This window comes from Bos mutus, chromosome 5 (assembly GCF_027580195.1).
Source record: "Bos mutus isolate GX-2022 chromosome 5, NWIPB_WYAK_1.1, whole genome shotgun sequence".
Taxonomy (NCBI): Eukaryota; Metazoa; Chordata; class Mammalia; order Artiodactyla; family Bovidae; genus Bos; species Bos mutus.
Window position 1 is genome coordinate 6694464 of NC_091621.1, and position 12031 is coordinate 6706494.

General features: G+C 42.7%; 1 protein-coding gene across 3 annotated transcripts; it reads left to right on the forward strand.

Annotated features, from left to right (window-relative positions):
- The first annotated feature begins 4228 nt into the window (after positions 1-4228).
- On the forward strand, positions 4229-11713 carry UQCC6 (ubiquinol-cytochrome c reductase complex assembly factor 6). Of its 3 annotated transcripts, XM_014479227.2 has the most exons (4): positions 4229-4245; positions 4522-4618; positions 5331-5448; positions 11312-11713. In XM_014479227.2, the coding sequence occupies exons 1-4, from the start codon at positions 4242-4244 to the stop codon at positions 11417-11419; spliced, it is 327 nt and encodes a 108-aa protein (XP_014334713.2). In that variant the 5' UTR covers positions 4229-4241; the 3' UTR covers positions 11420-11713. The 3 variants fall into 3 exon arrangements, with proteins under 3 accessions (XP_014334713.2, XP_014334715.1, XP_005899139.1); XM_014479229.2 differs by lacking the exon at positions 4229-4245 and having other exon boundaries at positions 4583-4722; XM_005899077.3 differs by lacking the exons at positions 4229-4245; positions 4522-4618 and adding an exon at positions 4835-4984.
- The last annotated feature ends 318 nt before the right edge of the window (positions 11714-12031 follow it).

The following is a 12031-nucleotide window of genomic DNA, read 5'->3' on the forward strand; positions in this document are numbered from 1 at the left end:
TCTGGGTTTGCTAACTGTTCTGGAGAAGGTTTAAAGCAACATCTCTTAAGGTATTCTTGTATTTTTTTTTTTGGCTGCCACAGCATGTGGGATCTTATCTCCCCCATGGGGATGGAACCTATACCCCCTGCAGTGGGAATGCGAGTCCTAACTTGTAAACCACCAGGAAGTTTCCCATCCTGAATATATTTGTAAATGCCTGAATTAGGTGAGAATATTGTGGAAATTAAGTAGAAGTGCAGGTTTTTAATGGGAAGCTCAAGAAGTAGGAAGCTATCATCTTGGATAGGAATCATCTCTGATGCTGGCAGGCAGGGCTAGCTTTATGGGTGTGTGATCTGTGTGGTTGAATTTATTGTTGTCTAGCTGCTAAGTTGTGACCAGCTCTTTTATGACCCCATGGACTGTAGCCGGCCAGGCTCCTCTATCCACGAGATTTTCCAGGCAAGAACACTAGAGTGGGTTGCCATTTCCTTCTTCAGGAGATCTTCCTGAGCCAGGGATTGAACCCATTAGCATTAGCAGGTGGATTCTTTACCACTGAGCCACTAGGGAGGCCCGAATAGTTGAATAGGGCCCCATAATTGACTTAACTGTTCTGCTACTGACATCTTGAAATTATTCATTTAACAGGGGCCTGCATTTTTACTTTGAACTGAGGTTTACAAATTATTACTTGACCCTGTTGACAGGTGTTAAAGAGGAAGATTAAATGTGCAGTGTCGCTGTGGAATAGGGGGGGTCTTGCAGGGTGAATGGGTACTAAAGACAGCAGTTATATTGATAACAGTGGTAATGATGATGGTAGAACTTACAGCAGCATACGTTTACTGACTGTACTGTGCACTGCTTTAAGTGCTTTCTGTGTATTAATCCTTAAAATTCTCAGGAGGAAACTCTTGAACAGATGTCACAGGTCAAATTTGAAGGCTATCAGGCTGAAGAACAGGAAGAGCCAAGGCTCCAGTTCAAATCTGAAGGCCATCTTCTTGAGAATTCCTTCTTGCTCTGTTCAAGCCATCAACTGATTGAATAAGGCCCACTCACATTATGGAAAGAAATCTGCTTTGTTAAAGTTGTAGGATAAAAGATCAATATAGGACAATCAGTTGTACTCCATATACTACCAACAAATCATCAGAAAAACACCATTCACAATAATACCAAAAATATGAAATACTTAGGGATAAATCTGGTAAAAAACATTTCCCCAAAATTAAAAAAATATTGCTGAGATAAATTAAGTAAGACCGAAATAAGTGGAGAGATACGTTGTATTCATAGATCAGAAGACAATATTGTCAAGATGATTACAGATTCAATATTATGACAATCAAAATCATTACAGCCTTTATTGTAGAAATTGAGATGATTCTAAGTCATACAGAAACTCAAAGATCTAGAATAACCAAAACATTCTTTATAAAGAAAGAACTGTATAATATCACTTATACGTGTAATCTAAAAAAAATAGAACAAAATAGTGAATATAGCAAAAAGAAAAAACTGGAGGACTACACTACCTGGTTTTTATTATAAGGCAACAGTAATCAAGATAGTGTGGTATCACAATGGAAAAAGATAGAGTGCAGAAAGACACATACATAGAGAATTAATCAGATTTTCCACAAAGGTACAAAGGCAATTCCGTGGAGAAAGCATTAGCGTCTTTTCAGCAAATGGTGCTAGAACAACTGGACAGCCGTACGCATACAGGCTTCCCAGGTGGCTCAGTGGTGATCTGCCTGCAGTGCAAAAGACTCTGGTTTGAACCCTGGGTCGGGAAGATCCCCTGGAGGAGGGCACTGCCACCCACTCCAGTTTTCTTGCCTAGAAAATCTCACAGACAGAGGAGCCTGGTGGGCTACAGTCCATGGGGTCGCAAAGAGTTGGACAGGACTGGAGTGACTAAGCACACACATGCAAACAGAACAAAACTTGGGCCCACACCTCGCACCATACAAAATGTTTTGCTCAAAATGGATCATAGACCTACTGTAAATCCTAAATCTATAAAACTTCTAGGAGAAAATACAAGAGAAAATCTATGACCTTGGGTTGAATTTCTTAGATATAACAGCAAAGCATGACCCATTAAAGAGAAAAATGGAAATGGGACTTCATTAAAATTTAAAACTTCTGCTTTTCAAAAGGTTATTAAGAAAAGTTAAAGTATAGACTGGGAAAAAGTATTTGTAGATCAGATCCATCTTATAGCTCCAATACTATAAGTACACTATTAGTTTATAATATTACAATATTTTGGCCACTTGATGCAAAGAACTGACTCAATGGAAAAGACCTGATGTTGGGAAAGATTGAAGGCAGGAGGAGAACGGGACGACAGAGAATAAGATGGTTGGATGGCATCACTGACTTGATGCACATGAGTTTGAGCAAGCTCCGGGAGTTGGTGTTGGACAGGGTAGCCTGGCGTGCTGCAGACCATGGGGTTGCAGAGTCGGACAGGACTGAGCAACTGAAGTGAAGTGATCCATAATGTATAAAGAAGATTCAAAACTCATAATTTAAAAAACCCAATTTTAAAATGTGCAAAAGACTTGAACTTACACTTCCCCAAATGGTTCTCAGCATGATTATTCATGAGATACCATTACCCACCTATTAGAATATCTAAAATTTGAAAAGAGTGCTACACTGTATTGAAGAGTATGTGGAGAAACTAGAACTCTCATACACTGTTGATGGGAATGTACAATCATATAACTACTTTGGAAAACAGTTTGGCAATTTCTTAAAAAGTTAAGCTACATACCCAGGAGAAGGCAATGGCATCCCACTCCAGTACTCTTGCCTGGAAAATCCCATGGATGGAGGAGCCAAGAAGGCTGCAGTCCATGGGGTCGCTGAGGGTCAGACACGACTGTGCGACTTCACTTTCACTTTTCACTTTCCTGCATTGGAGAAGGAAATGGCAACCCACTCCAGTGTTCTTGCCTGGAGAATCCCAGGGACGGGGGAGCCTGGTGGGCTGCCGTCTATGGGGTCGCACAGAGTCGGACACGACTGAAGTGACTTAGCAACAACAACAACATACCCACCTTGGCTGCAGCCATTCTACACCTAGGAATGTATGCAAAAAGTGGAAACATATATTCATAGATCTGTACACGTTTTTCTGGCACTCTTCACTGTTCAGAGCAGTTTTTATTCATTTTAGCCCCAAACTGGAAACAACCCACATGCCCACCAAAGGTGAATGGATAAGCCAATCGTCGTATAAACATGCTCAGCAATACAAAAGAGTCAACTGATACATGCAACAGTGTGGATGAATCTCAAAATAATTGTGCTGCATGAAATAAGCCAGGCCAAAAATAGTACATTCTGTATGACTCCATTTCTTTAACATTCTGGAAAGTGCAAACAAGTCTGTAGTGACAGAAAATAAGATCAACTGTTTCCTAAGAAATGAGGCTGTGTGGGCAGAATTAGAAGTGCAAAGAAACTTTTAAAGGTGGCGGATGTGTTCATAATCTTGATCCTCGTAATGGTTTCACAGGTGTACAAGTATGTCAGATCTCATCGAAATTGTATACTTTAAATACGTGCAGTTTATGGAATGTCAAATATACCACCATAAACTTGTTTTTAAAAATGTGACTGTATCATGATATATATTATACATAGAAGGTTGTTTGGATTGTCTTTCATTAACCTTTTGCTTAATGAAACAAAACACAATCTTTTGTTTTACTTGAAATTTACTTGATTTATAGTGTTGTGTTAGTTTCAGGTGTACAGCAAACTGATTCAGATAAACTCAAATATATAGAATATATATTCTTTTTCAGAATCTTTCCCATTATAGGTTATTACAAGATATTGAATATAGTTCCCTGGGGTATACAGTAGGACAGTAGGTCCCTGCTGTTTATCTATTTTATGTATAGTAGTGTCTGTTAATCCCAAACTCCCAATTTATCCGTCCTTCCCACCCCTTTCCTCTTTTGGTAACCATAAGTTTGTTTACTTTGTCTGCAAAACACAATCTTAAAAACACATAGGCTGAATGTTGATTTCATTCTTCCATTTTTCCAGTGGCAGCACAGCACAATGTCATAGCTGTCTGGGTGTGGCTCTGTTTCAGGTAACAAACGATGTGCAGGGTAAGGGAGTTAGAGGAGGTAAGGTTCGGAAAAAGAACGAGAGGGGCACTGTACAAGAACAGATCACCTTTAATGAGGTGAGATTAGTGAGCTGCTGCACTAACCCAAGAAATGAGTAAGTATACATAGGCATATATGTGGACATTTACTGTCTTAAGGGGGCCTGTTCTTCTCCAAGGTTGTTCGGGCTAGTTATCTCTTAACCGGCTGGGGCAAGGAATTCTGGAGATCAGCCAGAGACTGGGACCGGCTGGGAGCTGGGTGTAATCAACCTTAATGTCCATTTTTTCCCCTTCCGGTGAGAGAGTTCTGTTTTGCATAGAATGGTGGGGAGGACCCAGAGGGGAGTTTTAACTCCAGGCTATTTTGAGCGTGTAACTTTCCTTCACAGGGAACATGAGAGAATGCTTTTTAACTTCATTTGCTCCAGAGTGGCCTCACCTAAGCACGCGTGGCTCAGTATGCGATTCTCCACCCGCTGGTGAAAGGTAGAAACGGGAGCAACCTCCTTTGTGCGTGGGAAAGCACACACGATGCAACAATCCAGCCAGAGCTCAGCTCAAGACTCGACATCTGCAAGGAAAATTCATTTGTAAAGAAAATGATGAGAGCGCCCAGATCCTGGGGTCCCGGGGGGTGGGGGAGGGGGCGGGGGTGGGGAGAGAAGGCGCATGCTCAGGCCGAAAGCCCCACTTCCGTCCGGGTTACGTTCCCGCGCCGGCAGTGACACCGCTTTCCGGTCCGGCGCAGCTCTTATCCCCCGCACTTTCGGTCCGGCCCGCGGCCACCCGTCCGGCTCCCCAGCGCCCTTCCGCCGTCCTCTGACCCGCTGCCGAGCGCCCGTGCAGCAGGCGGTATAGTCTCCCCCGGGGCACACGTGTAGGCTGGGCAGTGCGGTCTGTAGTCCCTCTCCTCCCTGGAGTTCCAGGGGCGCGGCAAACCATCTGGTGCGGAACCACCCCCTGCGGCCTTCCGCTCGCTCGGCTAGGGCCGCCTTTGAACGCCGAAGGACGGGTCCCCACACTCCGAACCTGTGGAGGGCTGGTCTTCCGCCTCTAGGGGGCGTTCGTGCGCCCAGCGCCCTCTTCATAATTGAAGTCCCAGGTGTTTTGACTCCGCAGCTGCGCTGCAGTCGGGCTCGTTTCCTCTCACGGCTTATTCAGGACCTTCTAACACCGGCTGCTTTCCCTCCCCGTCCAGCTCTGCGAAGATGCCCGCGGGTGTGTCTTGGTCGTCTTACCTGAAAATGTTCGCTGCCAGCCTCCTGGCCATGTGCGCCGGCGCCGAGGTGGTGCATAGGTACTACCGACCAGACCTGGTGAGTGCCGGAGAGTCCTTGCGCCTCGCTTCTGGACCACTTCATTTTCACAGCGGCAAAGTTCAGTTCAGTGGCTCAGTCATGTCCAACTCTTTGCGACCCCATGGACTGCTGCATTCAGTCTTCCCGAATGCCCATCACTAACTCCAGGAGCTTGCTCAAACTCATGTCCATCAAGTGGTGATGCCATCCAACCATCTCATCCTCTGTCATCCCCTTCTCCTCCTACCTTCAATCTTTCCCAGCATTAGGGTCTTTTCCAGTGAGTGAGTTCTTTGCATCAGGTGGCCAGTGTATCGGAGTTTCAGCTTCAGCATCAGTCCTTCCTAATAAATATTCAGGACTGATTTCCTTTAGGATTGACTGATCTCCTTGCAGTCTAAGGGACTCTCAAGAGTCTTCTCCAGCACCACAGTTCGAAAGCATCAATTCTTTGGTGCTCAGCTTTCTTTATAGTCCAACTCTCACATCCATACATGACTATTGGAAAAACCATAGCTTTGACCAGACAGACCTTTGTCAGCAAAGTTATGTCTCTGCTTTTTAATATGCTGGCTAGGTTGGTCATAGCTTTTCTTCCAAGGAGCAAGTGTCTTAATTTCATGGCTGCAGTCACTATCTGCAGTGATTTTGGAGCCCAAGAAAATAAAGTCTGTCACTGTTTCCATTGTTTCCCCATCTGTTTGCCATGAAGTAATGGGACTGGATACCATAATCTGAGTTGTTTGAATGTTGAGCTTTAAGCCAACTTTTTCGCTCTCCTCTTTCACTTTCATCTCTCCTCACTTTCGCTCTCCTCTTTGCTTTCTGCTGTAAGGGTGGTGTCCTCTGCGTATCTGAGGTTATTGATGTTTCTCCCGGCAGTCTTGATTCCAGTTTGTGCTTCAGCCCTGCATTTCACATGTTGTACTCTGCGTATGAGTTAAATAAGCGGGGTGACAATATCCAGCCTTGACATATTCCTTTCCCAATTTGGAACCAGTCCATTGTTCCATGCCTGGTTCTAACTGTTGCTTCTTGACCTGCATACAGATTTCTTAGGAGGCAGGTCAGGTGGTCTGGTATTCCCATGTCTTGAAGAATTTTCCACAGTTTGTTGTGATCCACACAGTCAAAGGTTTTGGCATAGTCAATAAAGCAGAAGTCAATGTTTTTCTGGAACTCATTTGCTTTTTCTATGATCCAGTGGATGTTGGCAATTTGATGTCTGGTTCCTCTGCCTTTTCTAAATCCAGCTTGAATATCTGGAAGTTCTCGGTTCATGTACTGTTGAAGCCTGGCTTGGAGAATTTTGAGCATTTCTAGCATGTGAGATGAGTGCAATTGTGCGGTAGTTTAAACACTCTTTGGCATTGCCTTTCTTTGGGATTGGAATGAAAACTGACCTTTTCCAATCCTGTGGCCCCTGCTAAGTTTTCCAAATTTGCTGACATATTGAGTGCAGCACTTTCACAGCGTCATCTTTTAGGATTTGAAATAGCTCAGCTGGAATTCCATCACCTCCACTAGCTTTGTTCGTAGTGATGTTTCCTAAGGCCCACTTGACTTCGGACTCCAGGATGTGTGGCTCTAGGTGAGTGATCACACCACTGTGGTTATCTGAGTCATTAAGATATTTTTTGTATAGTTCTTTTGTGTATTCTTGCCACCTCTTCTTAATATCTTCTGCTTCTGTTAGGTCCGTACCATTTCTGTCCTTTATTGAGCCCATCTTTGCATGAAATGTTCCCTTGGTAGCTCTTAATTTTCTTGAAGAGATCTGTAGTCTTTCCCATTCTATTGTTTTCCTCTCTTTTTTTGTGTTGATCACTTAGGAAGGCTTTCTTATCTCTCCTTGCTATTCTTTGGAACTCTGCAAAAGTGATGTTGAAATTAGGATTGCATCTGCCTGGGGCCTAAAACCTTACAGTGGCATCTCGTGGCCATTAGAGCAATACATGGCCTGCTCTTAAAACAGTCTACGCAGTTTTGAGGTTTTACTGGGTCTGTCACTTGCCTGCCACTGACCTTATCTTCTCCTCTTTCTTTGTCCCTCTGTTGCAGCCACACACACTTCCTTGCTGTTTCTCCAATTCATCAAGCCTGTCCTTACCTCAGGGTCCTGCTTTTTTTCTTCTTGGAATGCCTTTTTTTTCCCCAGATTTTGTTTTGGTTTACTTCTTCAGAACTTTAAAGTCTCTGCTCAGATCTGATCTCCTCCAGCAATGAGTGTTCTTTGTATGGCCCCCAAAGAATTCCCCAAAGAATTCCATCTTAGTCCTTCGTTTCGGATAGAGCACTTGTCACAATTTGCAGTAATCTTATTCATTTGTCTCTTTACTTGTTCTTTGTTTCTTCCACTAGAGTATAATTTCCAGGGCGGGGAGGCTGTGCCTGTCTGGTTTGCTCTCCTGTCTCAATCATCTAGAAAAGATCTTAGAGTGTAGTAGATGCCCAGTGAATATTTGTTGAGTGAAGGAATGAATGTAGGCCTTCAAAGGAGGGAGGAATTTAATAAGCATTCTTTGGATTAGAACTGACAACTAGAGATACTTCTGAGGAGTTACGGTCCTGGGCAGATGAAGGCAAGGAAGTACAGTGCAAATAACTACAGGAATGTGCTTGGTGTTTTATGCTATGGATGTGAATGGGCTTCCCTGGTGGCTCAGTGGTAAAGAATCCACCTGCCGTGCAGGAGATACAGGAGACCTGGGTTGGGAGGATTCCCTAGAGGAGGGCATGGCAACCTACTCCAGTATTCTTACCTGGAGAGTTCCATGGACCAAGGAGCCTGGTGGGTTACAGTCCATAAGGTTGCAAAGAGTTGGACACGACTGAAAGCAACTTAGTATAGCACACAGACTAAAAGGGAAAACCTCCCCCACTGACGACTCCCTGTCTCCAGTCTACTCCCCAGTTAACTGCCATTTGTTGGTTGGCATATTCTTCCAGATTTACACACACACACAGAGTTTGTGGGGTGCTTTTTCCTCATATAAAGATAAACTCATATACATGTTTCTCTGTGGATTCCTTGTTTTGGTTAACGACTGTATGGATAGATTTGTTTATATTGATAGCTTTTTTTCTTTCTGGTCATTGAATAGTATTTCATAATATAGATATTCCATATATTATTTACTCAATTCTCTGTGGACATTTAGTTGGTATCTAGGTTTTGTGCAAACAATGCGGCAGTAGCTCTTTCTTACCACTTTAGACGGCTTCTCTTGAATTTTAGGGAATCATCAAGGATAGTTAGTAAAGGGGTAAGAACCTTCCACAGAAATGCAGTTTGTTTGATCTTTAGCTTGTGCAGGAATAGACATCAAACAGGTTTCACAAAGAGAGGAATGCCTGGGAATTAACCCCTCATTCTCCCATCTTGTCAGCGAGAACGTTCAAGGGTTGTTACCAGCAGCTGCCTGGACCTTGGGAGGAGGTGGCATGGGACAGAAATCTCTAGAAGGGGCATATTGACATGTCCCAGGCCACCTCATCCTGACTGGGTGGTGACATCAGCAGTGGGGACCTCTGTAGGGACTTGATGGCCAGGGCTGGCAGGCTGTGTATAGGAGGCTGTTGGCTTTGCTGACACCTAAGGGATTTATGTTCTTTTATCTGTGTCTGTTGGCATTGTTCCAGCAGTTATTGTCACTGTTGTAACTATCACCAGCCTTTGCAGTAGGCTTTCAGCCTATACAGCTAGAAGTCGGGGTGCATTTCAGAGCAGAGGAGACCAGGAGGGCTGCCTGGGGCTTGTGCTCAGTGCTGTCTTAGGGCAGAAGCTCTAAGGCAGTTGTCCCTGAGCTCCAGGCTTTGGACCGGTACCTCCTGTCAGATCAGCAGCAGCATTCGATTAAGAAATTAAGTGCACAATAAATATAATGTGCTGAAATCATCCCGAAATCATCTCCCCCACCCCCCACCCCTGAGCTGTGGAAAAATTGTCTTCTACACAATCAGTCCCTGGTGCCAGAAAGGTTTGGGACTGCTGCTTTAAGGGGACCTTTTCCTAATCATCCAGTCCAGGAGCAGATTCAAAGACTCAAGGCAGTGTTCTGTCCTGGAATTGAGTGTTTTCTCCTCAGGCTTCCCTTTTGCATTTCCTTCTCCCCGGCATTACTTTACTTGTTCTGTTTTTCTTAACTTGTCATCTGTTTACTATTGGAGGCATAGTAGGTCAAAAGACAGTCTCTGGACTCATTTTAAAGCACTGTTTTTTTTTGTTGTTGATCATAATTTTTTTTCATCCTGAGTCATTTTAAGTAAAGTGCACTTTAGACATTTTGAATTTTACATTTCTGAATTAAAATATTGAAAGCCTTTCTCTACACCACTTACTATGATATTTTCTTTTTTTGACATCTTAATTAATTTTGTTTTGGAGTGTAGCCAGTTAACAATGTGATAGTTTCAGGTGGACAGCAGAGGGACTCAACCATACATCTACATGTATCCATTCTCCCCCAAACCCCTCTCCCATCAGGGCTGCCATATACTATTGAGCAGAGTTCCTTGTTAAAGCATTTATTTTTGGCTGTCTCCAGAAATAGCCATATATACAAAGACTGCTATTTAGGACCTGTGCCAACATTCCTAACTTTTGATGCCAAAATCATATTAAAATTGGTTATGTATTTCTATGTAAATAAGTGCTTTATTTTAATCAAAGTTGAATTGTCACTTTAGCCAAACAGTGGAAACAATCCAAATAAATATCCATTAATTGGTGCGTGGATAAATAAATGGATACATTTATTTGTATCCATGTAAATAAATGGATACATGGTGAGTGGATAAATAAATAAATACAATGGAGTTATTTTTGGTCCTAAAAGGAAGTATTGATATAGGTGACAATATGGATGAATCTTGGAAACATGCTAAGTGAAAAAAACTAGTCATGAAAGACCGCATGTTGTGTGATACATTTATATGAAATGTTCAGAAGAGGCGTGCCTATAGACAGGGCAGTGGCTTGATGATGGTGGTGGTGGTGCGAGGGTTGTGTGGAAATGCGGACAGCTGCTAATGGGTTTGGGGTTTCTTTTTGGGGTGATGAAATGTTCTCTAAATTTATTATAGTGGTGGATGTGCAACTTTGTGGCTATACCAAAGGTATTGAATATTTAAATAGGTGGTATTTAAACGATACTATGGGCTTCCCTGGTGGCTCAGAGGTTAAAGCGTCTGCCTGCAATGCAGGAGACCTAAGTTCGATCCCTGGGTCGGGAAGATCCCCTGGAGAAGGAAATGGCAACCCACTCCAGTATTCTTGCCTGGAGAATCCCATGGATGGAGGAGCCCGGTGGGCTACAGTCCACGGGGTCGCAAAGAGTTGGACACAACTGAGCAACTTCACTTTCACTTAACGATACAATACCAATATTTAAACCATACCATGGTTTGTGAATTGTCTTACTAAAGCTGTTACCAATTTGAGAAGTCACTTTTCTTGAAGGCAGTGTTGTAATTTTTTTTGCCTACTGCTTTATGCTTTGCACATAGTAGGCACTGTTTCTTAACAAAGGAATTGATTCCTGATACCTGTTTTCTGGCTAGGCGTGTTAGAGAGGTCAGTAAATAGTGCAGGAAAGAATTTCCCAGTGTGGGAAACCTTGTTCAAATTTGTGGCCTGTCAATTAATATTGATGCAAACTTTCTGTGAGTCCTTTAGTACTTAAGCTGTAGCCATGCTGATAGCTGTTAACAGAGGGCTAGAAAGTAACTTAGATCAACAGCAGGTCCTCATAATATTTATCATTGAGTGGCAGGGGGCTTTTGTTCTTTTTTACTTTTTACTTTCTTTGATGTTTTTCAGGTCACATTCACAGTGTAAAAAAGCACGGTTATCTGTATATTTTGTTTTTGTATTTTATAGAGAATACCTGAAATTCCACCCAAACCTGGAGAACTTAAAACAGAGCTTTTGGGACTGAAAGAAAGACAACAGGAACATCAAAATTCAACTGTGCCAAGAACTCTGTGAATGAGAATTAAATATGTATTTTTAGAATTTAATGAATGAAATTGTTTGTGTTTAAGCACCTAATACAAACTGCAAGAGGAAGTGCTCAGTAGATTTAACTGATTTAGTTATGGCTTGACCAGGTAATCTTGAAAACTGCCAGTTTATATCATCAGCTTCTGTAGTTTGATAGATACCCAGAGTGTAGTTACAGTCTCTTGCCCTTATAATTTTGGCTTATTTCTCTGAATAAGCTTGACTGTAATGGCAAATGTGGATTGTAAATTAACTATAATAAAAGTGACATTGACCATATGTGCTTAGTGAGAGGTTAGTATTTCTAGGGTTTGGATTCTTTTGGAGTAAGTTTAGATTTACAGGAAAAGTGCCAAGACAGCACAGTTCCCAAATCCCTCTGCATTTCCATGAATGCCCTCATGTAACATGACCATGGTACAGATCACACATGCCAGAACTAGGTCTGATTCTGGATTTCCCCAGCTTTCATCTATCCAGGCTACTATGACATTTAGTTGCCATGTCTCCTTAGTCTCCTCCTATGAGGCTTCTTTCCTTGGTTTTGTTCACATATTCTAGGTTAGGCTGAGTTTTTGAATACCACCAGAGGTGAAG